General features: G+C 46.3%; 2 protein-coding genes across 5 annotated transcripts in view; one reads left to right on the top strand and one right to left on the bottom strand.

Annotated features, from left to right (window-relative positions):
• The window catches only part of JAM3 (junctional adhesion molecule 3), a 159633-nt gene that overhangs the window by 43583 nt on the left and 92341 nt on the right, over nt 1-23709 (bottom strand). The window contains exon 9 of one of the 3 annotated variants that reach the window (XM_008248363.4): nt 10665-12818. The exons of the other annotated variants lie outside the window; for them this stretch is intronic. Within the exon in view, the coding sequence (XP_008246585.1) occupies nt 12816-12818 (3 nt within the window). The 3' untranslated portion in view covers nt 10665-12815. Of the gene's footprint in view, nt 1-10664; nt 12819-23709 lie in introns of those variants that run through there. 3 annotated transcript variants of the gene reach the window in all.
• Nucleotides 1-23709, top strand: part of NCAPD3 (non-SMC condensin II complex subunit D3) — a 72409-nt gene that overhangs the window by 46224 nt on the left and 2476 nt on the right. For both annotated transcript variants that reach the window (XM_051834481.2, XM_051834480.2), the window contains 13 exons: nt 425-532; nt 3524-3638; nt 3736-3810; nt 4871-5109; nt 5924-6003; nt 12380-12517; nt 12800-12933; nt 13181-13380; nt 16136-16246; nt 18135-18317; nt 18905-19068; nt 19286-19425; nt 20849-20926. In XM_051834481.2, the coding sequence (XP_051690441.1) occupies nt 425-532; nt 3524-3638; nt 3736-3810; nt 4871-5109; nt 5924-6003; nt 12380-12517; nt 12800-12933; nt 13181-13380; nt 16136-16246; nt 18135-18317; nt 18905-19068; nt 19286-19425; nt 20849-20926 (1765 nt within the window). The remainder of the gene's footprint in view (nt 1-424; nt 533-3523; nt 3639-3735; nt 3811-4870; nt 5110-5923; nt 6004-12379; nt 12518-12799; nt 12934-13180; nt 13381-16135; nt 16247-18134; nt 18318-18904; nt 19069-19285; nt 19426-20848; nt 20927-23709) is intronic.

Raw genomic sequence — 23709 nt, 5'->3', positions numbered from 1 at the left:
TTCACTACCCAGATGGCTGCAAGAGCCAGGACTGGGCCAGGCCAAAGCCAGGAGCCAGGAGCTTCTTCCAGGTCTCCCACATGGGTGTCAGGGGCCCAAACACTTGAGCCATCTTCCACTGCTTTCCCAGGCGATTAGCAGGGAGCTACATCAGAAGTGGAGCTCCCAGCACGAACCGGTGGCCATATGGGAAGTTGGCATCACAGATGAAGGTTCTACCCACTAAGCCATAACACTGGCCCCTTATAGCTAGATTATTAAAAGTGTGTCACTGTGGTTTGGGAGAGTTTGCAGAAAGATGAAAGATACTCAAGCATGATGGCTGGTGCAGTTGGAGATCATAGCTTGTTATGAGAACACAGTGTTGGTGGGTACTGTGGGAGGTGTACTGGGCCCTTCAGAGATGATCTTTGGCTCGCCGTAGGACCTGCTAAAGCAAGTGTGTGGGGATGTGCTGTCTACCTGTGAGCACCACCTCTCCAACATTGTTTTGAAGGAACATGGAGCAGGGACTGTGGACGAAGACCTGTTGGTAAGCAGCTGCTTTTCCTAAGCATTCCTTCCTCTTCTTTCAGACCAATGGGAGTTTTTTAAAGATGATTTTTAATGTGCACTTCAAATGATACTAACAAGAAAAGAGCTCTCCTAGCCTAGAACTTAACTGCTTTTAGAAGAATCTCTTTTATTGATAACTTGTTCATTCTTTTTTTTTTTTTTTTTTTTTTGACAGGTAGAGTGGACAGTGAGAGAGAGAAACAGAGAGAAAGGTCTTCCTTTTGCCGTTGGTTCACCCTCCAATGGCCGCCACGGCCGGCGCGCTGTGGCCGGCGCACTGCGCTGATCCAAAGCCAGGAGCCAGGTGTTTTTCCTGGTCTCCCATGCGGGTGCAGGGGCCAAGGACCTGGGCCATCTTCCACTGCACTCCCGGGCCACAGCAGAGAGCTGGCCTGGAAGAGGGGCAACCGGGACAGAATCCAGTGCCCCGACCGGGACTAGAACCTGGTGTGCCGGCGACGCAGGCAGAGGATTAGCCTATTGAGCCGCAGCGCCAGCCAACTTGTTCATTCTTTTTATTGTATACTTATTATATGGAGGAAAATTTGATGATATATACTTATCCAGTTAGATTTTATTTATTAGAAAGCTGGAATTACAGAAAGAAGGAAGAGACAGCGAGATCTTCCATCTACTGGTTCACTTCCCAAGTGACCACACAGCCAGGGCTGATGTAGGCTGAAGCTAAGAGCTTCATCCAGGTCTCCCATGTTGGTGGCAGGAGCCCAGACAATTGGACCATCTTCTGCTGCTTTTCCCAGCCCATTAGCCCAGAGCTGGATCACTAGTGCAGCAACCAGGACAGAAACCAGTACCCATATGGGATCCTGGCATCGCTGCCGGCCCCTATGAGAAATATTATTACAATAGGAAAAACAAAATATGTGTTTTTAAGCTGGTAGAGTCAAGTTTAGAAATAATAAGGTAGAAAAATAATAAATTGTGTATGTTCTTTTGGATTGTTTTGGTTTTTCAAGATGCTGTAACATGTCTTCTTAGCTGTTTGAACATCAGAACTTGGAAATGGAGAATAGCTGTAAAGTAATGTCTAAAAGAAAATGAGAGACTTGACAGTTCAAAGCACAGATGCCCTTGGAGCAGCAAGACTGTCATATATGGCACCCCTACTTTAGAAATGGTTTCCATGTAAGAGACTTCTGGGATCCAGTCATGTCCAACCAGTTGGCCAATTTCAGTGGCTGTGTTTTGGTAAATCTGATTCCATCATCTGGTGCTATACAATAAAAAGATAAGCTGCCTCTGATTCTCTTCAGTATAAGCCATCATTTAAACAGTCGTCCATTTCTCACGTCTATTAAAATAAGTAGAGTCTTTCTTTTCTGTGTTCAGTTCCTGTTTTGCCAGCCTAGCTCTTACAGTTCTGAGTGATTTCAGATCAGGTGTAAATGTGTAGAAGGAAAAGACCACTGTGCCACACGGTCATTACAGGAACACTTGTGTTACAAGTACCATGATGTGTAGTGTGTAGCGTGGATGTGACTTAGGATTCTAGAAGGTCTTACTCTTCTCATTCATTTGGGCAGTCACTGCCCTCATTGAGGAAAATGTTTCTCCTGACCAGTGAGTTTTCCCTCCTCAGATGTTGTTTGAAATGTTAAATATTTCACTCAAAACACAAATGGACGAGTTTGACCCTAGGTGTTGTGCTTATTTCAGTAGAATTGAAATGTTTATTTAATCCATTAAGAGATACAGGATGTTCAAGATTGTTTAAACCCACGTGTATTTATTGGCTTTCTTGTCTTATAAACTTTCATTTGACATATTTCTGTTCAGTATCACCCCTCCATTTTTGAGGTAAACAAAACATCACTGTGAAATTAAATGCCATTGATAAACACATGGTAGCAGTGGCTTAGGGAGCAGGTGTTTGTGTTTGTGCTGGGTAGGGGTTCTGGATAGTAAATAATCTGGAGAAAAATTTGGAAATATGTTTTCAAATATACCGTCACCCTGGATTTCACATATGAGGAAATTGAACAGTATTCACAGTTACAAAGGGGTTCCCCAGAGCTAATATAAACAATAAGAAAGGGTTAGGTAAATGTCCATTGGTAGTAGATTGGTGAAATAAATTATAATGATGTCTGTCATTTTTAAATGGCATACTTACTGCACCTACTTGTTGGATATATTGACATGAAAAATACCAAATATACAAAGTAATAATTGGAACGTCAAAATAATATGATTGGTAAATGTTTAGAAAAAGCAAGTATAAAGCTATGTGATTATAATATAGAAATGTTTGAAAAGGAAGTAATACAGAAAAGTAGTGTTACCATCTTTGGGTAATGGGATTATAAGTAGATGATTCAATGTCCCAGATTACCCAAGGCAATTCTGGCTTGCACTGTTATAACGTCATTGTTAATAACAGCAACCCCTTTTATCTGTGGAAGTGTCTGGGTTTAGATGAAAAAGTTATATCTCATTCTAGTTTTGAGTTTCATTAAGTAGTGATTGAATTTATTTATTTTTTAAAGATTTATTTGAAAAACAGAGTTACACAGAGAGGAGAGGCAGAGAGAGAGAGGTCTTCCATCCACTGCTTCACTCCCCAGTTTGCCGCAGCGGCTGGAGCTACGCTGATCCTAAGTCAGGAGACAGGAGCTTCTTCCGGGTCTCACACATGGGTGCAGGGACACAAGGACTTGGTGCATCTTCTACTGCTTTCCCAGGCCATAGCAGAGAGCTGGATCAGAAGTGGAGCAGCTGGGACTCAAACTGGCGCCCATATGGGATGCAGGCACTGCAGGCGGCAGCCTTAACCACTACGCCACAGCGCCAGCCCCAGATTTTTGCAATGGCCATATGTTTATGAAACAACAGAAAAAAATTTTTTTAACTTGGAGGCCAAAATGTATGCCTTTGACATGTTCTTGGTCTAGCAAGTATTCATTTTTCTTTTGCCTTGTTTTTATTGTGAAACCGTTTCTCATTATAGGTGAAGTACATTTTTACCTTAGGGGATATAGCCCAGCTGTGTCCTGCCAGTGTGGAGAAGCGAGTCTTCCTTCTGATTCAGTCCATCCTGGCCTCCTCTGCTGATACAGATCACGGTGAGGCCTTGAAATCATACTCTCTACAGGGGTGTTGTGAGACTGCAGTCACTGCTGAGAGACCATCAATAAATCTTTCTCCTTTCCCATGCCACAGCCAGCCAGCCACCCTCCCAAGTCAGAGGCTCTGTCATGCCGTCTGTGATTAGAGCACATGCTGTCATCACCTTAGGTAAGACTAATGTGGGGTTACGCAGTCTGGTTCCATGGGTAGCTCTTTTCCTGAACAATTCCAGCCATGTCAGTGTGGTGTGCACTGCCATGCTTACGCTTTGTCCAACTCTTACTCCACAAGCTCTGCAGGCCTAACAGAGACCCAAGACCAGGAGACTCAGAAGGCTCTTCATGAGGAGCTGTTGTTCTAGTAGGATTATGTTAATTTGTTACAAATATATCTGTTCCTGTGACTTTTTATGCTCATAATATAGCACCATGAAGTCTGTTTATCAAAACAGTATTCTAGGTACTTCGCTGAGTTCTGGGAATGAAAAATAAATTTGAAGTTGTTTTATAAAAGGAGATGGTTTATTTAATACTTTCTAGAATTGGTAGATGAACTCATGAACTCAGATTGCTCCTAGAAACATTGACCTCTGCTATAATTTGAACTGTTTTTGTTTTCCCTTAGTTTGGCTGAATACTTTTTGTCAGAGAAGAGTTATGAATGTTTTTTCTAATAATAGTTATTTTTCAGATATCTAAGAATTGAGAATAAGAGCAAAACTTACTCAGACCACAAAACAAACATAAACAAATAAAACTCAACAGCCCTCCTATAACTATGAACAACATCAAATAAATGAGATGAGCATTTTTTCCTACTTATCTAGCTTAAACTTCAAATTCATTAAAGATACTTAGCTCCCTGGAGTATATGTATAACCAGAAGTAAAATGTATCACCTGTTAGGCCTTGTTAGTCATTTTCCAGGTAAATAGGTAAATGCAGCATCCCAATGTTGACTTTTAAAAGAAGGTAGTTTTATTAATGTAAAGACTATCCCATAACATGCAGCTTATGAAACCCCTGATATAACTTATTTTTCCTTAAGGTATTTTGAACTTTCTAATATTTAAGATGGGTCCTTCTGCCTTTAATTTCTGGTCTGTGACAGTGGACATGATCTCTTAACTTGGCTTAAATATGATCCATAGCAAGATAAACCTGGAGAAAATTTAGGCATGGAGTTAGGATACAGCAGAATCAAGACAGCATCCTGTCTTCTGTAACAGGGAAACTGTGCCTGCAGCACGAGGACCTTGCCAAAAAGAGCATCCCAGCCCTTGTCCGAGAGCTTGAGGTTTGTGAAGATGTGGCTGTCCGCAACAACGTCATCATTGTCATGTGTGATCTCTGCATCCGGTACACTGTCATGGTGGACAAGTATATTCCTAACATCGCCATGTGTCTGAAGGACCCAGACCCTTTCATCCGAAAGCAGACACTCATCTTGCTCACCAACCTCTTGCAGGTACGGAGTGAGTTAGACCTCTCCTCCTTCTTCTCCACCGTTGCTTTTTATTTGAGGGAATATTTGGGTAGCATAAGAAATGTGCTTGCTTTGTAGTAGAATCCACAAATAATTAGCCTCATCTCTGGTTTAGAGTACCACTCTTCTAATGTTCAGTGCAACCTTTTAAACAGATCATTACTTATGGATATTGGTTTTAAGTGTTTGTTCACACATCCTGTCAAGCAGTATGAAATTTTGATTTTGCAGATCAGTGCCATGTAGAGAAAAAAACATTAGGCAGTTGCAGTTCAGTCATTCTCCTGACCTTGGAAAAGTTCATGTTTCTCATACTTAATTTCTTCATTATAAAATGTTTGTGCTGGGTTCTCTCACAGTGTCAAATGTGTGGAAGAGCTCAGTGGACTATAATGTTCTATAGAGCATTAGATTTTTTTTTTATGCATTGAGAAGAAAGTCATTTTATTTAAGAAAGCATTTGACCTGGTTGTACATCTACTCTCACATGGTTTACATGCTCCTCTTCCCATGCAGTGCGCACCTTGCGGAGTGCCAGTGGCTCTCTCCCTGGGAAGCCACGTGCTTTCAGTCTGTTCTACCCTCCTGCTCCTCTGCACCTCTTTGTAATATATGGTGGGTGCTTTCAAGATGAGGGGGAACGAGTGCTAATGTCTGTGCTCACGTGCCCACAGACCCATAGCTGGCAGGTGTGATGTCACACACAGGAACATCAACAGGTGCTTGTGTGATCAGATACATCGGAGGTTTATGTGTTGAAATTTGTCCTGAAATATGCCGGTTTCTCTTTGTACAGGAAGAGTTTGTGAAATGGAAGGGCTCTCTGTTCTTTCGATTTGTCAGTACTTTGATAGATTCACACCCAGACATTGCCAGGTAAGTCTTTCCCTCACATATTGGACAGTTGAGCAGTTTACCTGATTTCTGGTATTCACTAGGTTTCTGTCGTGTTGGCTTAGAGTTCATATATTTAGGATTTAGTGAGCTTTTGGTAGCTGCCAGGAAAATGAGCTGCTTTTTGAAATGCTAAACTATACTAGGAAAACAGCTTTATTTGTTATACACATTAAAAAAGTGAACATGTCCAGATTCATCATGAAATAACCTTGGTATTGGTTGCATTTGCAAATGTTGTATGCTCTTGCTAAAGGAGTAGGGAAGAATAGCACCTGCCTTTATCCTATTAAACTATATAGAAAATTTGGCATCAACTATTGAGTTAACTCAGGTGATTTCTAGTCTCCAAAAATGTGAGGTTTATTTATTTTTATTTTTTGACAGGCAGAGTGGACAGTGAGAGAGAGAGATAGAGAGAAAGGTCTTCCTTGGTTCACCCCACAATGGCCGCTGCAGCTGGCGTGCTGCAGCCGGTGCATCACGCTGATCTGTAGCCAGGAGCCAGGTGTTTCTCCTGGTCTCCCTTGCAGGTGCAGGGCCCCAGCACTTGGGGCATCCTCTACTCCACTCCCGGGCCATAGCAGAGAGCTGGACAGGAAGAGGAGCAACCAGAACAGAATCTGGCGCCCCGACTGGGACTAGAACCCGGGGTGCTGGCACCGCAGGCGGAGGATTAGCCTTTCGAGCCACAGCGCCAGCCAAAATGTGAGTTTTGATAAAGAGTTCAGACTTTAAGTACAGAAATTGTAATGGAGAAATTCGAGGAATGAAGACAGGATTACACAGTGTGAAACGGAGTGTACAGCTCACAAGGCTCCCTGAGAATTGGGGGGATGGGAGTAACGTGGCCAATTGTCGATTCCTGTTCCTCTATCATTTTTTAAAAGATTGTGCCACCCTAGATTGTATGAATAATTTTTCTTTATGCAAGTCTGCAGTTGGACAATGGCATGTTGAATGCCATGGTGAAAGCCACCTTAGTGGGGAAAGGCCTTCATACTTTATAGTTCACTCACTATAAATAGCTTATAATAATAGGTGCCTCTGATTCTAAATATTGTCACTAGTAATTAGTCTGAGTTCCATGGAAGAGTTTCTGCTTGGTTTTCTTTGGGTGTAATTTTCCAAGGAGGAACATTTCACATAATAAACTAGCGGAAGGTTAATGTTCTAATTAATACTCTGTAGAACCAGAAGCAGAAAGCTCAGACTAAAGCGCTTTCTTCCTCTTTGTATAATTGGGAAGGGAACCAAGTTGCTTTACCGCATGCTCCTACCTATACATTGGCTTCATAATACTTACTCATGACTGGTTCTGTACTGTGCCTAGATGTTTAGGCCAAAAGCCAGGCCCATCTGTTTATATTACATATATTAATTTTCCCTGTGTATTTGGTAATAGTAGTCTTATGAAGAAGCTATAGTGACAGAGCTTTTTGAATTTTTTTTTGTAAAGATTCATTTATTTATTTGAAAGGCAGTTACAGAGAGGAAGAGGCAGAGAGAGAGAGAGAGAGAGGTCTTCCATCCAATAGTTCACTCCCCAATTGGCAGCAACAGCTGGGACTGGGCCGATCAGAAGCCAGGAGCCAGGAGCTTCCTCCGGGTCTCCCAAATGGGTGAAGGGGCCCAAGGACTTGATATCCTCCACTGCTTTTCCAGGCCATAACAGAGAGCTGGATTGGAAGTGGAGCAGCTGGGTCTTGAACCAGCGCCCATATGGGATGCCAGCATTGCAGGTGGCAGCTTTACCCACTACGCCACAGTACCAGCCCCTTGAATTTATTATTGTGTCCAACTAGATTTCTCAAAGATTCTGGGATGAGCAAATTTACATTGCACTTTTAACTGGTCACTGAAATTTGGGGCCTGCAGTACTGCATGATACATTTTCCCCTCTGCCCACTAGGTGGTGGCCTTGTAGAGTAGTAATCATTACAAGATGATAGCAAAGTAGCAAGCAAATGTTGCAGAAGTGCAAGAACACAGAGGCCAGAGAGTTTCCAGACAAGAAAGCGACTAAAATAATGGACTACAGAGATAGAAAAGGGAGAAAAGACAAACATGACTTGATTTGGAAGCCAAGTAAGTACTCAGGTATCTGGAGAGCTCTGTGATATTACAGAACAGCTGGGGAGGATGAGGGAGTCAGCTGGACAGCAAGGCAGCCTGTTCTCTCGGCTGTTTGAATGGCAGTGCAGTGACACAGACCACGACGTGATTGCGGAGTGTGGCACAGAGTACACAGTGGATGAAACTGAACATAACAACACCAGACCTACAATGAGGGTGTCAGATGAGCTCTCCTTTCGATACTGAAGACACTCCTGAAATGGAGAAGGAAACAGGAACCAGACCTCAGGGAGGGGCGGGAGCCGACAAGAGAGGCCGACTGCAGCAGCTGAACCGGATGGAGGAGCCGTGTGGGAACCAGGAGCCAGCCCTCTCCCCTCCTTCCCTGCCCCCTCCCTCAGCTGTCTTTTCCTTGGAACACTTGGCCACACACTTTGTATTGTACTTGTAGCAGCTGTCTACCCACTAGAGCACAGTAGATGGTCTGAAGACAAGGAAAGAAGAAACAGCAATGTAGAGAAGCCAAATGACAAGAAAACAAGGATATGGAAAGTCACTTGCTGCAGTTTCAGTTGGAATTCTGGGAGAAATGGTGCTGGGCCCCAGTCCTAACCTGAAGTAGATTGATGTTTTTGGCCAAATCAAGAGTAGGAAGCCATTAATAGTGGCTTTCCTAGAGCAAACATTTGCTCAGAATGGTACCTGGCTCAGGAAGAAATCTGAAGGAATTCAGTTTTGTTTTTTTTGTTTTAGTTTTTAAGATTTTTTTTTTTTTTTATTTATTTGAAAGGCACAGTAACAGAGAGGTAGAGACATAGAGAGAGTTTCCATCCACTGGTTCACTCCCAAAATGGGCACAACAGCTAGGGCTGGGCTGGGCGAAAACCAGGGGCCTGGAACTCCATCCAGGTTTCCCATGTGGGTGGCAGGGGCCCAGGTGCTTGGGCTGTCTTCCACTGCCTTCCTATATATATTATCAGGGAGCTGAATAGGAAATGGAACAGCTGGGACTCAATCCCAGTGTTGCAGATGGCAGCTTCACCTACTATGCCTCAGTATTGGCCCCAGAAAACCTGATTTTTATATTTGCTACTAAAACTGAGAACATAAGTAAACAGACTGCATTTCCTTTGTGGCCTCATTGGGCTGTTTGGATCCCTGGTTTCAGTTCTTAGTAAGAGATAATCATTTCCTTTTACGAGGTTATTACGCAGACTGAGTTGTTTTCCATGCAACGCAGTTACTGTGTCAGACCTCTAGGTGATGTCCCGCAGTCGCTGGTGTGATTCCTCCTGGTCCTGTGGACTCCCCCTGAAGAGTGAGGAGCGGCTGAGAAGGAGGCAGACCAACCCCTTTGATTACTGAGGTTTCTTAAGAGTCAGTGATGTTTTCAGATCTAGATTTTGGAGAGGTGCCACTTTCTGTTGCTCTAAAGGAATGTTCTGGGTGGCGGTGCTTGGAATGTTAATTTTTTTTAACTTTTTAGAAGGTAAGCAAAAATAAAATAGTCATCAGGTTCATAGGATCTGTAAGTCCCATCTGATCAAGGTTGAAACTTGCCCTTTAATGAAGCCCCAGTAAACGCAGTAGCAAGGTTAGGCCTGGCCAGCACTCACTGAATGGTTTCAGGGATCTTGTGATAGACTGCTCCATGACTCTGCTTTCCTTCTGAGCATAAGAACCCTGGCACAGTTGTTGATACAGTTGAATTCCTTTGTATAGTTGCTTAGGCCAGTTTTTCAGTAGGACATGGATTCTGCAATATTCTCCCACCCGTATGAATTCTCAACCTAAACTCTGAGTAGACTGGTATATGACACCAAGTCCTGCCTTCACACTGTTGGGTGCATGACTTCAAGTCTGAGGAGGAAGTTCAGGGTAATGTGGAAACTGCTATTCCATGGCAGGTTTACTATGAGAAAATCCACAGAGGGGACATACTTATCATTTGCTATTATTATTTTTACATCTTTATTTCCCTTTATTTGAAAGGCAGAAAGAGAAAGTGACCGAGAGATCTCCCATCCACTGGTTCACTCCCCAATGCCCAGGCTGGACCAGGTCCAAAGCCAGGAGCTCAGAACTCCATCCAGGTCTCCCACATGGGTGGAAGGGACTCAAGTTCTTGAGCCGTCACTACTGCCTCCTAGGGTGCACATTAACAGGAAGCTGGATCAGAAGTGGAGGAGCCAGGACTCAAATCCAGGCACTCCAATACAGAAGGCATCTTAGCCATTGTGCTAAATGCCTGCCCTGGGAGATGATTTTTTTATTTGCTTAGTGGTTTTCTCCCTTCTCATAGAGGGTTTCCCAAAGTAACGCTTGTTTAGAAAGAACTTCATCTCGTGTCTGACCTTTGCCTTTCAAAGCACATCACTGAATAATGCAGTTTGCACAGAACACACTGATTACTCAGATCAAACAGGTGCCCTGTGCCATCCTTAATAAACTCCACAAGGAACAGCCTTTATTAATTAGAATTGTATTTTCTTTGTTTGCATATTTATAAGTCAGGCTGCTTCCCTGTTTACTGAATGAATATCAAAATGTGATCATCTGCCATGGGATTTTTTTTTTAATTAATTTATTTATTTGAAAGTTGGAGTTACACAGAGAGAGAGAGAGAGAGAGGTCTTCCATCCGCTGCTTCACTCCCCAACTGGCCACAACAGCTGGAGCTGCGCTGATCCGAAGCCAGGCGCCAGGAGCTTCTTCCAGGTCTCCCATGCGGGTGCAGGGGCCCAAGAACTTGAACCACCTTCTACTGCTTTCCCAGGACATAGCAGAGAGCTGGATTGGAAGTGGAGCAGCCAGGTCTTGAACTGGTGCCCATATGGGATGCTGGCACTTCAGTCAGGGCATTAACCAGCTGTGCCACAGCGCTGGCCCTGCTATGGGATTTTTATCTAGGCTTCCTTCCATCGTGATATGACATGTTGCCGTGAATAGATTAGTGTGAATCTTAACCAAAGAACACCATTAGGAGAGGCTCAATCCTAGTCCTAGTGCAAAGTCCTAGCATTTCAAAGCCACGTGCACACCATTTAGATTGTCCTTGTCAACATTCCTGTCCTGTGGAGGGCTGACTGGTACTCCTGGTGCGAATTACCTCTGAGCTCTGCAATGAGATTAAGATACTGTTCTCTGTGGCTTGGATGGATCATCCCCAGCCTTGCAGTAGCTCATGTGACCCACAAGCCAATCCAATGCCTTAGCCTTCTCATTGTCACAGTAAAACAGAAGCCAGCAGGCAGTCAGGCTTTTGTCTGTTTATATTTGGCTTTGGAAACATGTTAGAATTTTTCCCTTCATCTTGGTGTGCTCCTAGGGGTCTGTGTACCACAGAGGGTATTGGACGGATATGTAGAGAACCCCTTCCAGGTTTGGGGGTGCAGATAGAAGGATAGTGCCCAGGGTTTGCTGTTGATGGAAAATCAGGGAAAGTCAGTCACTGCAGAGGGGACTTGCCCCTTGCATCCAACAGCTGACATTCTTATCACTAATCCCTCGGTTTCCATTACTAGAATTGTTCTTTGTTAGTGATTGTGGAGAATGGAGACCAGGTGTTCTTTTTAAGGTGACCCTGGTCACTTGATCAGCCTTGAGACCTCCGTTGAGAAGCAGCAGTTTAGAATAGGCTGGTTGGTTATTTTTTTCTTACAGCTGAAACTGGATAATAGCACCTTGGTAGAATCTAGAAATGAAACCTTATAGAGAAAGCTTTTACATTGACCTTGGATGCCAAAGGAAGCTATTGTGCAGGCACAGACGAAAGAAGCCAAATCTCCCTTGCTTCTTATCTCATCGTGGTGTTTATTGGGATGGGCTTAGAAACTCTTACCCGTATTTATAGTGTAGTTCTCTCTCTCTCTCTCCCTTTTTTTTTTTTTTTTTTTTTTTTTTTTGTTATTTATTTGAAAGGTAGAGAGACAGAGATCTTCCATCTGCTGGTTCACTTATTTCTCAAATGCCAGCAACAGCCAGGGCTGGACCAGGTGAAAGCCAGCAGTCAGAAACTGCATTTGGATCTCCCACATTGGTGACAGGGACCCAGGTACTTGAGCCATCGCTGCTGCCTCCCAGACGCACATTAGCAGGAAGCTGGTTGAGAAGCAGAAGTGGGACTCCATCCCAGGCACTGAGATATGCATGCAGGCAGTTAACCCATTATGCCACAGTGCCCATCCCAAGTCCTCTTCTGTTTGGCAGAGTTCGTGGTATGATTGCAGAGGTCGACTACGGGTAGCAAATCTGTCTCTTTCTTTTGTTTTCTTCTTTGCAGCTTTGGAGAGTTTTGCCTGGCTCACCTGTTGCTGAAGAGGAATCCTGTCATGTTCTTCCAGCACTTCATTGAGTGCATCTTCCACTTCAACAACTATGAGAAGCATGAGAAGTATAACAAATTCTCCCAGTCAGAGAGGTCAGTGGAGCAGCCGTGGTCGTCGCTGTGGCATGTGCAGGTGTTGGACACAAACCCTGAGCCAGGTGTTTGTGGTGGTGGTCGTCACTTCCTTGGCAGAGTGACATAAGAAAATTCCAGCCTAAGACCCCATTGCTGAGAGAAATCTCGTGGTGCACATTGGAATCTCGTCAGTGCACTGGGGAATTTGGCATACAGCTTTTAGGATGCTGTGGAAGTACTGCATTGAATCCTTGTCACCTGTGCCCGCGTAACGTGGTAAATTGTTCTGTTCTGCCACAGAGAGAAGCGGCTGTTTTCACTGAAGGGAAAAGCAAACAAAGAGAAACGAATGAAAATCTACAAGTTTCTTCTGGAATACTTCACAGATGAACAGCGATTCAACATCACTTCCAAAATCTGCCTTAGTATTTTGGGTAGGCCTGATGTGTTTGGAGTAAAGTGTGTTTTGAAACCTCTGCTGTGTTGATGATACACCAGCAGGTCTGCAGCAAGGGGTGTCCCAGTGCTGCAGGGATACCTGTCTTCTGTCCTTTGGCACCTGCTGTGCCCCATGCAGACCCCTGGCAGCCCCACATGGCCCACAGTTCTGGGATTTGGGGTTTGCCCTGCCCCCCAGGGGCTGGTGTGCCCCCCAGGCTGATCCTCTTCTCTTCCTCTCAGCGTGCTTTGCCGACGGTGTCCTCCCTCTGGACATGGAAGCCAGTGAGCTGCTCTCAGATACATTTGAGGTCCTCAGCTCCAAGGAAATCAAGCTTCTGGCCATGAGGTCTAAACCAGATAAGGACCTGCTTATGGAAGAAGATGACATGGCTCTGGCGAATGCCGTCATGCAGGAGGCCCAGAAAAAGCTCATCTCCCAAGTGAGTGTTGCTCTTCTTGAGGAGCCCTGGCACTGGCTTCTCCACACTGCACCTCTCGGTGCTGTGCCCGAGGCCCTGTGTTCACCCGAACCTTTGGCTTTAGCTCTCTCCTGTGTGCTGCTGATTCTTAACCTGTTTGGAGTTCCAGCTTTTTGTGAACCTGAACCCAGTTCCCCTTGCTGGCCTTGACATGCCAAGGTGTCTCACTCTTATCATCAAAACAGAACCAATCGTCTCATTTTCCTGTGCTGTGTCTCTTTTCACACAATCCATTGTCCACCAGTTTATCCAGGGAGCCTGGTGCTTCCCCAGGTGGAGGCTGGCATGCCAGGCACATGCTCTTTTGGCCAGCGAGTGTGAGGTTTGAGTTGGAATGACTTTGGGCAGGAGCCTGGTTGCCACAGTCCTCGACAGGCCCATGTTCTTGTGCTTGGCCTCCATTGCCAATCTGAATTTCCCACCTGACCCCTTATGACTTTTGACCCAAAGAAATAGCCTTTTGTCAAATCCAGTTTGCCATGGGGTCCTACCTGTTTGGTCTGACCCTGTTTGGTCCTGCCTGTGTGGTCTGGCTTTATCTAAGTCTGTGCCATCTCCAAGTGTTTCCTTAGCACCCTTTCTGTCTCTAGTTTTTTCCTGCTGTGGGCTGTGCATTACCTTGCTCTCAGAACAGTATTTTTTTCAATACAGATTTGCTCATTTTAGTCCCCTGCTTAAAGTAGGCTAGAGGCAGATTGATCACGATGGGTGGCAAGGAACGTGTTAGTATGACTGTGAGTGCTGTGTGGTGCTGGTAACTTTGTGTACACTTTGATGAAAATCACAGAACTGTTTGCTTAAAATTGGTAAGTTTATCATATATAAGTTAGACGTCACTGGTGAAATCTTTAAAGACTGCATTGGTGACTCCCTGTCATCTTTGAATTCTCTGATTCTCCTTCAGGGTGTACAGAACTTAGTGTGCCTGCCCTCGCCCCATCCAGTATCCTGCCTCCTGGCCTGGCTATGTCTCCAGCCCTCAGCTGTGGACATACTTGCCTTTTTCTTTGCCCTTACACTGCATCTCTGCAGCAGCCTCGCTTTCTCACCTGATCCCTCTACACCCCAAGGGTCATCTTTTTTTTTTTTTTTTAATTTTTTATTTATTTATTTTTTGACAGGCAGAGTGGACAGTGAGAGAGAGACAGAGAGAAAGGTCTTCCTTTGCCGTTGGTTCACCCTCCGATGGCCACCGCGGCCGGCGCACCGCGCCGATCTGATGGTAGGAGCCAGGTGCTTCTCCTGGTCTCCCATGGGGTGCAGGGCCCAAGTACTTGGGCCATCCTCCACTGCACTCCCAGGCCACAGCAGAGAGCTGGCCTGGAAGAGGAGCAACCGGGACAGAATCTGGCGCCCCGACCGGGACTAGAACCCGGTGTGCCGGCGCCGCAAGGCGGAGGATTAGCGTAGTGAGCCACGGCGCCAGCCTCCCAAGGATCATCTTGCCCAAGAAGCCTCCAGTGCTCCTTCCTGGCTCCCCCTTCTGTCCTACGCAGCCATCCTCCATCTACAGGGCCTTAACTCCTTGCTACTAACAGGGACATACCCCTGCTGGTCAGGATTCCTTGCTTCACCCCTTCCTTCCCACGGGTCACCTCTGTTTGGTCTAGAGAAGCAGTATGAAACTTGTTGGTGAATGCAGTTAGGCTGCTTTGTAAGAATACTCGTGCCCTCAGATTCAGATTTATGAAATCGTTTATTTGTCTACCTGTGTCCATCCCTTTCTAGGAACTCTCATAAGCCTGTAGAAATGACTGGTTTACAGGTCAGACACTGGTGGCTTTAAATAAGAAAGAGGCTGCGCAAGTTCAGAAGAGTGGATATGGAGGCTACTGTAATGAGGATGTTTTTAAATTTTTATTTAATTGTATTTGTTTGAAAAGCAAAGAGACACACACACAACAGAAAGACAGGGAGAGATCTTCCAAACCACATGGGAGGCAAGGACTCAAACACTGGAACCATCACTGGTACATTAGGAGGAAGCTGTATCAGAAGCTGACCTGGGACTTGAACCCAGGCACTCCCAAACGGGATGTGCGATGGCCCTCCCAGGCAGCATCGTAACCACTACTACATGTGCACCACATATAATGAGTTATTTTTAATTCTGAGAGGTTTGTTATGAAATGTTTATGATTAGTGATCCTTGAAGTTACACACTCTGAGGACTTGATTAAATCAGGTAATTCTGTGTAAATCTGGAGCACTGTGTGGGTTGGTATACAGCTGCATAAATGTAGAACAAGGAGAAAGGGAGAGAGATGAGCCAAACCAACTGCCTTCATGCTCAGCCATTTTTAGACCTTTATCATTTGCCCCATGGGAATATAAAGTGTTTTTTCAGTAGCCAGAGCGAGCCAGTTCTCATCCCAGAGGGGAGGGGATGGGATGGAGAAACTGGATGTGGAGCCAGAGCTCAGGGCCCATTATGGCTTCATGTGAAGATTTGGAGCTGCCTCTCAAGTTACTCAACACAGCTCTAACTCCCTTTCCTCACGTAGAAGATACGCCCAGTGTGTGCCCCCACCCTCCTTGGCTAGCTGTGCTCGCAAGGTCTCGTACAGCACTATGTTATGTACACCCCAAGCGTCTTAACCAAAGATTAGAAATAAACTGGGCGTGTGAGCTCGGCTGTGTGGAGAGAGCTGATGAAGGAAACTTGCTTGTCACTCTGAAGTCTACGCATCTAAAGCAGGCCTTTGTGTCACTGCAGGTTCAGAAGAGAAATTTCATAGAAAATATCATTCCAATTATCATCTCCCTGAAGACTGTGCTGGAGAAAAATAAGATCCCAGCTCTGCGGGAGCTCATGAACTATCTCAGGGTAAGTGAGGAGCAGACCACAGTCACCACTGCCCAGGCACCAGTCCTTTCCTTAGGGTCTCCTGTGAGTTATGATGCCACGGACAGTGTACAGTCAGGACTCACAGTGCATGTGGGTTTACTTAGCAATACCCAGGTCACACAGGCCTGTGACGATTGTAGAGAGGATGGGGGGTCTGGCCAGAGGCTCCCCTAAAGCTGTCCTTTCCTCACGTGGCAGAGTCTGTGACGAGCTGACTCGCTGTGCTGAGCAGGTGAGTCCTAGTGGGGTTGAATTCCATTTTGAAGACTTTCTCGACTGGGATCTGTGACAGAGTCATCATCTCAGCACTTCCTGTGAAGGGTATTGCAGTCCCAGATTGGCAAGCTCAGGGAGTCACTGCCCTGTCCTGTGACAGCATGTCTGGGGACTTGGGCACCAGCCACCAACCTGGGCAACACCATCCCTGGGCTGGAGATTCTATTATGCAATAGGAGAACCCCGAGAAGCTCCATGCAGGCAAAGCCATGGTGTGTTTACTCACAGTACAGACCTAAACAAGCCCTCAGATTTTTCTGGAAAAATCTTTCACCCAGAAATTATTCCAGCATTTTTTCCTTTAATTGAACGGAGTCATTTCTCTGTTCACATTATGCATTTTTCCTCTTGAAAGAATTTTCTTTTTCCAAAAATTGCTACAGCAAAATTGACATTGTATTGACATAGTATTTCAAATAGCTTTTATCCTAGGGAAGTTAAGGTGGGAAAGATAGGCTCACTGCATGGAAAAAATGAGAACTTTAGATTACTTTATATTTATTTTTTTTTTTAATTTTTATTTGAAAGGCAGAAAGACAGGGACAGACAGGCGCAGAGAAAGAGAGAGATTTCCCATCTGCTGGTTCACCTACAACAGCCAGGATGGGCCAGGTCAAAGCCAGGATCCTAAAACTCAATCCAAGTCTCCCATGTGGGTGGCAGGGACCCAACTACTTGAGCCATCACTACTTCCTCCCAGGGGTGCACATTAGCAAGAAGCTAGAATCAGGAGCAGAACCAGACTCAAACCCAGGCACTCCAGTATAAGATGTGAACATCCTAAGCGTCATGTTAGCCACTGCCAAACGTACACCCCATTCTTACATTTTTATTGCCCTGTTTTAAGCCTCAGGGGAAAAAAAAGGCACTGAGAAGCTAATGAGACCACCTAAACACTTCAGACAAGCATACACCTATTTCTGATCACATCTGCAGAGGGTGCCCCAAAGGTGCTTTATGTCTGTGGCTGCCATGATTCTCTTCCTCCTCTGTGGAACCCACTCTTAGTAGCAGCTGAAAGGGAGGGTGGGTTTCCCTCCTCCCTCCCAGCTGGAGCAGCCGTGGATCCTTGTCTCCCTGCAATGCTGTTCTCTGCTGTGGTTTCTCTTAGGAGTGAGGCTGTGTCCCTGGCAGCCCCCTGGAAGACCTGAGAATGTCTTACCCAGGTGGACCTAAATCTTCGCAGGAGGGCACAGAGATGGGACCCAGGCATGGCCATGGTCAATGGGGAGCCAGAGGGGGACACTAACCAAGACAGATGAGCACTCTCAGGCTGCACCATGTCCTGTAACACACCCAGGAACCTTGTCTAAGCCAGAACCGTGACTTTCCCCCAGGAGGCACTGGGAGGTTGGCCTGACGGGAAGCAGAGACGAGAAGCTTCCTAAGAGATCAGAGCTATTAGTGAAATCTCACAGCCTGTTCACTTGTTTCTGTGGTCCACGCTAAGAGCAGTTAGTGTTTCCTTGATGTGTTAACCTGTTAGTTACTGCAGTAGAAAGGCTGTCCTCAGAAATAGGAGTCTTATTTATAAAATAGGCTTGTTTTTCTACCCAAGGAAACATTAAAGGATGCTTCTGGTGTGTTGTAGGAGGTGATGCAGGATTACCGGGATGAAGTCAAGGACTTCTTCGCTGTTGACAAACAACTGGCATCAGAACTTGAGTACGACATGAAGAAGTACAACGAACAGCTAGCCCAAGAGCAAGAGCTGGCCAAACTGGCGGAGGCGACTAGGACCACAGACAGTGCCGACGGGGCGCAAGCAGTGCAGGTAGACAGGAGGCTTCCACCTTAAGCGTGACCAGGTCTCCAGTCTGCCCTCTGCGGCAAGAGTCAGACCTTATGCTGCCTGCTGGCCACGGCCCAGTTCCTTTGTTGCCTGTGATACCTTGAGGCCTGCCCTCCCCCAGGGCCGTGTCACAGGGACTCCCGGGGAAGTCTTGTGATAGGAATGTGGAGAAACTTACACATGCCCAGAGAGCAAGATGCCACCAGGGGGCAGAACTTCTGATGCCCAAGGCTGTGGACACCCAGGTCTCTTTGACGTGCTGAGTATTTGCAGTCTTTTCACCTCTTAGGGTACGGTGTCCCCTGGGGTCTTGCTGGGTTCCCTGCTCCCCACATTCACTGTGTTCTCCCTGCCCTGGGGATTCCAGACAGATCTGCTCTGTTAAAAAGAGAAGAGGACGAACTGCACTTCCCGTTGTTTTTAATGCTACATCTCGCAGGGCAGTTTTCTAGTAGTTCTCTGTTTCTGAAGAGAAAGTTCTGCTTGCCTAGGGCTGATGCGATATTAAGATACATTTTGTATGGACTTGCTCACAGCACATGACAATTCGATTCCTTTTCTCTTAACAGGCTGCTCCAGGCTTAGAAACGCCAGCTCCCCCTGGCCAAGAAAATCCTGCTGTGCTCCCTGCCGTGCGCCAGCCCTCAACTCCCTGGTCAAGCACTGGCCATGCACCAACCTTGCCTCCTACACAAGAAATGGGACCATTGAAAATGTTAATGCCCAAAGCCAGGTAGAGAGCTCAGTGTGGCAGCCAAGGACGGTTCTCCACTACCGTCCCCAGGATCTGCTGTCCCCGCCAGGCATCAGCACACCCTCCCTTAGAGGTCAAGGCACGTGCGGATGAGCCGTGCTCTGGGAAGGACATGGGAAGGCACGGTGGTGTCTGTGCTGCCTCTGCAGGGCCTGCACTGTGAACGTCCCCATGTGTGGCTTCTTGTTCTCCACAGGCCCATGTCCCTGAGCACCATTGCGATCTTGAATTCCGTCAAGAAAGCAGTGGAGTCAAAGAGCAGGCATCAGAGCCGGAGCCTGGGAGTTGTGCCTTTCGCTTTAAATTCTGAAAGCCTGGACAAAACAAGCAATCACGGTAAGCCTTTGGGTTGGCCCCAGACAGAGTGAGAGCTTACAAATAAAACAGGCTGCTACTTACTCCTTTTAAAATGGTTTCTGTTTTCCCATCTTTAAACAATATTAATTGAAGATTTAGGATTGTGGGTAATAAAGCAGTGTATATTTGTGCTAAGAGATTTGGCAAATGGAGCAAACTCCAGACCTCACCATGGCAGTGTTCCTACTGCACACACAGTTTTGTTTATACATTTACTTGTATCATTTATAAATAATCTGCTTCCCTGTGCACACAATAATAAGCAGTGAGTGAGATTTTCTCCATGAACTCTTCTTTCAGAACTTCCACTAGTGATTCTGTAGCATTCCATCCCGTGGAAGTCCCAAAGCATATTCATTACTGCCCTATTCTTGGAAATGAAGGGTTTTCTGATGTTTTGATATCCTGATTTTTCCCAGCCATCAAAGGTCATGAATATTTTAAAGGCTTGTGATAGGGGCCAGTGCTGTGGCCAGTGCTAAGCCTCTACCTGTGGTGGCAGCATCCCATATGGATGCTGGTTTGTGTCCTGGCTGCTCCTCTCCCAATTCAGCTCTCTACTTATGGCCTGGGAAAGCTGTGGAAGATGGCCCAAGTGTTTGGGCCCCTGCACCCGTGTGGGAGACCCAGAGGAGGCTCCTGGCTTCAGATAGGCTCAGCTCCAGCTGTTGCGGCCATTTGGGGTGTGAACCACCAGATAGAAGACCTTTCTCTCTGTCTCTCCCTCTCTCTATCTATAGCTCTACCTCTCAAAAAAATAAATAAAATCTGGGGAAAAAAAAAAAGACTTGTGATAGCATCAGGCTATCCTCCATAGTTTACCCTGTTATATATTTATATTTTTAGTAGTAGTGTTAAAATCTTTCATATTTTTGGGGTTTTATTTGTTTGAGAGGCAGAGAAATAGAGAAAGAACTCTTATCTGTTGATTCATTCCAAAAATGCCGACAACAGCTGGGGAGTCAAGGTTGGGAGCCTGGAATTCAATCCGTGGTTCCCATACGAGTGGCAGGCAGTCAGTGATCTGCTGCCTCCCAGAGTCTTAACTGCTTTGTCACATGCGCACCCCTCCAAACTGTGTTCTTGATTATGGCTCACTAGTGTCCACTTCCTACTTAGAGGCACTGGCTTTATAATTTTGTCATGTCTGGACTGAGCTTTATAGCCCCACAATGGTATAGCTTTAATTTCCTGTTCTTTAGATCCTGGTGAGAATGGATTTTTTTCCCTTCATGTTTCTCATTCATTTGTATTTTTTTCTGAATTACTTCTTTATAAGAACACTTTAAATATTGGAGATTTTAACTTTATTGTCCATGTTATGTTGTTCTCATCTGGTTGTTTTGTTCCTTGGCATGTTGTGGGTTATTTGAACAGATCAAACCTTTGTGTTACATCCTAGCATCTTCATACAGTTTGGAGCAAGTGTCCAATGGAGCTATTGACCTTGTCACTAAACGAGCCATCAGCACCCCTGAGAGTAAGTAACTAATTTGAATAAGTTGGCTTCTCTTAGTCTTGCCTCTGTCTTCATGTATTTGCTATAGTAAAAATTTTTAGTTACAAGACGGTTCCTTTAACTGGATAGGAGCCCTCCTGATACTCAGCAACATGGGGCATTTTTCACACTGCATGTTTCGCAGTTATGACTTTTGTTAACTGAACACTTAGTGAATGATTGGCAAGTACTCTTTCCATTAACCAGATACACTTCATAGCAACCTGTGAGGGATTCTGGGGTGACAGGGGAAGCCGAGGCCCCAGAGAGGTCATGTGACTATCAGACAGCGCCATCTAGAGGCAGCCCTCCTTGCTGCTGGTTCGGCCCCGAGCTGTGGTCAGCTGTTAGCACTAATCTGTATGCACGGGAGTTCCGGAGCAAACTGAGACTGGAGGGGCAGCAGTGTGTCTAGCAGTGTGTCTAGCGCTGCACTGCCAGCTGTGCCAGGAGCCTGCATCGTCTCACTTCCTGTCTGCTGCTTTAGCTTCATGGCCCATGCTTTTCCTTCAGCTTCATAATATGAGGGTGCTTCATTCAGTTCTCAGAAAATGTAATTAAAAGATAAGTTTGCCTTGGTGCAAAAAAAGATTGAAATCCATGCATAGTTTTTTCACAGTATGCACTTTCCATGAATGTTTTGAAGACCCCAGTAGAGGGGCGTTGGAAGAATATTTTATCCCATTGTTTGCTTTACAGCTTCTTATGGCTGCAAGTCCCATAAGAAACACTATTTTGGGAAGAGGAGAATAGCATGAGAAAGTTGGTACAGCTGTGCCCAGGGTGTCCCTTTGTGACCCTCACCCTCTGCACCCCAGACATGTGCCGGCATCACAGGGAGCCTGCATCAGACCACACTCCTGCCTGACTCAGCCTCCATGTGCCCTCACCGCAGCCCCTCAGGCTACAGCAGGCCCCGTCCCGCACCTCCTGGCCCTCTCAGCAGTGCCCACACATTTGTTGTGTGCGCTTGCTGTTTTCTCTCCGCCAGCTCCACGAGGCCATGCGGTACTTGGAAGCTGGTGGCTGTGAACCAGAGCTCTGTTCCATGGTTGCTGCACGGCAGGGTGGGGAGCTGAGCCAGGCCTCTGACTATAGCCTCACTTCCCCAGTTGACCTTGGGGGCATTGCAGGACCATCGTGACCGCGGTTCATCTCTGTGATGACACGGCAGCAAGGTGCCAGGCCGCCCACGAGTCGCCCTCAGTCAGCTCACGTTTGCTCGCTGGGTTCTAGCAGCTTGCCTGTTGGTTCTGTTATTGTGGTGCTGGCAGCTCCCAGATACATAGTGGGTTCCAGATAAAGTTCATCCCGGTTCCCCTTTTCAGCGAGACTCAGGAACAGAACTCTGCACCACATCTCCCCAGACAACAGCTGAAACGTTGACGGCTTTTGCCATTAAAGGCAGTGGGTAGTTTTGGCTTCCTGCGCCTATGCTGAACAGGTGGAATGTTATGTATGTAAAAAATTAGCCTCTTTCCAACAAAAGTTTTCTGTGTTCCTGGCTCAGGGGCAGCAGTGCTTCTATTTTGGCAGCGGGGTGCCATATGCTGGAGAGACGGGGAGGGTGCATCTCATTTCAGCTGTGCTCTCCACTGAGCCCTGATCGCACTGGTGGGTGGGTGTCCCGGCAGCAGGTGTTCCTGGGCGGGACACCTGGCGTGGTGCGTTCATGCTGCCCTCGGGTGCGTGTTGCCGCTGTCTTTGCTCCTAGGGGTCCCTGGGTCGTGCTGCTCTCGTTCCTCCTCGAGGCTCCACGGCATAGGACTCCTAAAGATGCGACTTCTGCCCATCAGTCTTTATTCTGAACCAGGAAGACGTCCTTACAGGAGCGTCTCCTATTAGAGAACCAAGAATCACTCCATCCTGTTTTCTCTGTGGTTTATAAATGCACATTCTTACGACGTACCTTAAGTGGGTCTGACTGTCAGGAAGTGATCTCAGCTCTGCAAAGCTACCAAGGAGATGCTACTAGTTCAACTGTTACCACACACCAGGAGTATTCACAAACAGTGGTTTGCTCAGTGGAAGAGAGTAATTGTCACAGCTAGGATTTTAACCGAGGAGGGTGAGAGAATGGTAGCGAGTTCCTCTTACTGCTGAAGTTCAGGTGCCAAAGACAATTCTGCCTTTGATTCTAAGCCTAGTGCACTAGGGATCCAAGAGCCGGTGCATGGGTGCAAAGTACAGGTATGCAGCTCACTACCGGGAACCCACTCAGGGAGGGCACAGAGTGTGAGGAGGGATTTCAAACGGGAGCACCAGGGGAGACCTCACAGGAACAGGAGCACGCAGCACTGAGCTATTTTCATGGCAGTGAACCAGAATTCTCCTCCCTTGTCTATTAAGAATGCCTGAGTAGCTCTTGGGTACACAGACCATGGTACACTGATGGGTTTTACAATGTAGACTAGAAAGATACAGTCAGTACTCAGAAGGCAGCTCTGTGTGGGGGAATGGCAGGAATTCTAAAGCTCGCTTCCCAGCGTGTCGCAGAAAGAAGGGCAGGGCTCTGGCTCGGCGTCAGCAGTGTTGTGCCTGTGCTGTTCTGAGCTGCTTATGGAAGCTCACGCAAGGTGACGGGCCACATCCCGGTGGGGCAAGGCTGCACCCCCCCCCCCCAGTCTCTAAGACAGTCTGGTGTGCTATATAGATGGGGGGAGGGCAGGCAGAGCAGCTAGGCATGCAAGCGTGATAGGCCAGAGCCTGTTCGAGAGCAGGGATCTACACACACGCGTGTTAGCAAGGGAAGGAAACCAAAGGTG

This window comes from Oryctolagus cuniculus, chromosome 1 (genome assembly GCF_964237555.1).
Source record: "Oryctolagus cuniculus chromosome 1, mOryCun1.1, whole genome shotgun sequence".
NCBI lineage: Eukaryota > Metazoa > Chordata > Mammalia > Lagomorpha > Leporidae > Oryctolagus > Oryctolagus cuniculus.
The sequence above is the reverse complement of the archived record's forward strand: the minus strand, read 5'-3'. Positions and strand labels throughout refer to the sequence as shown.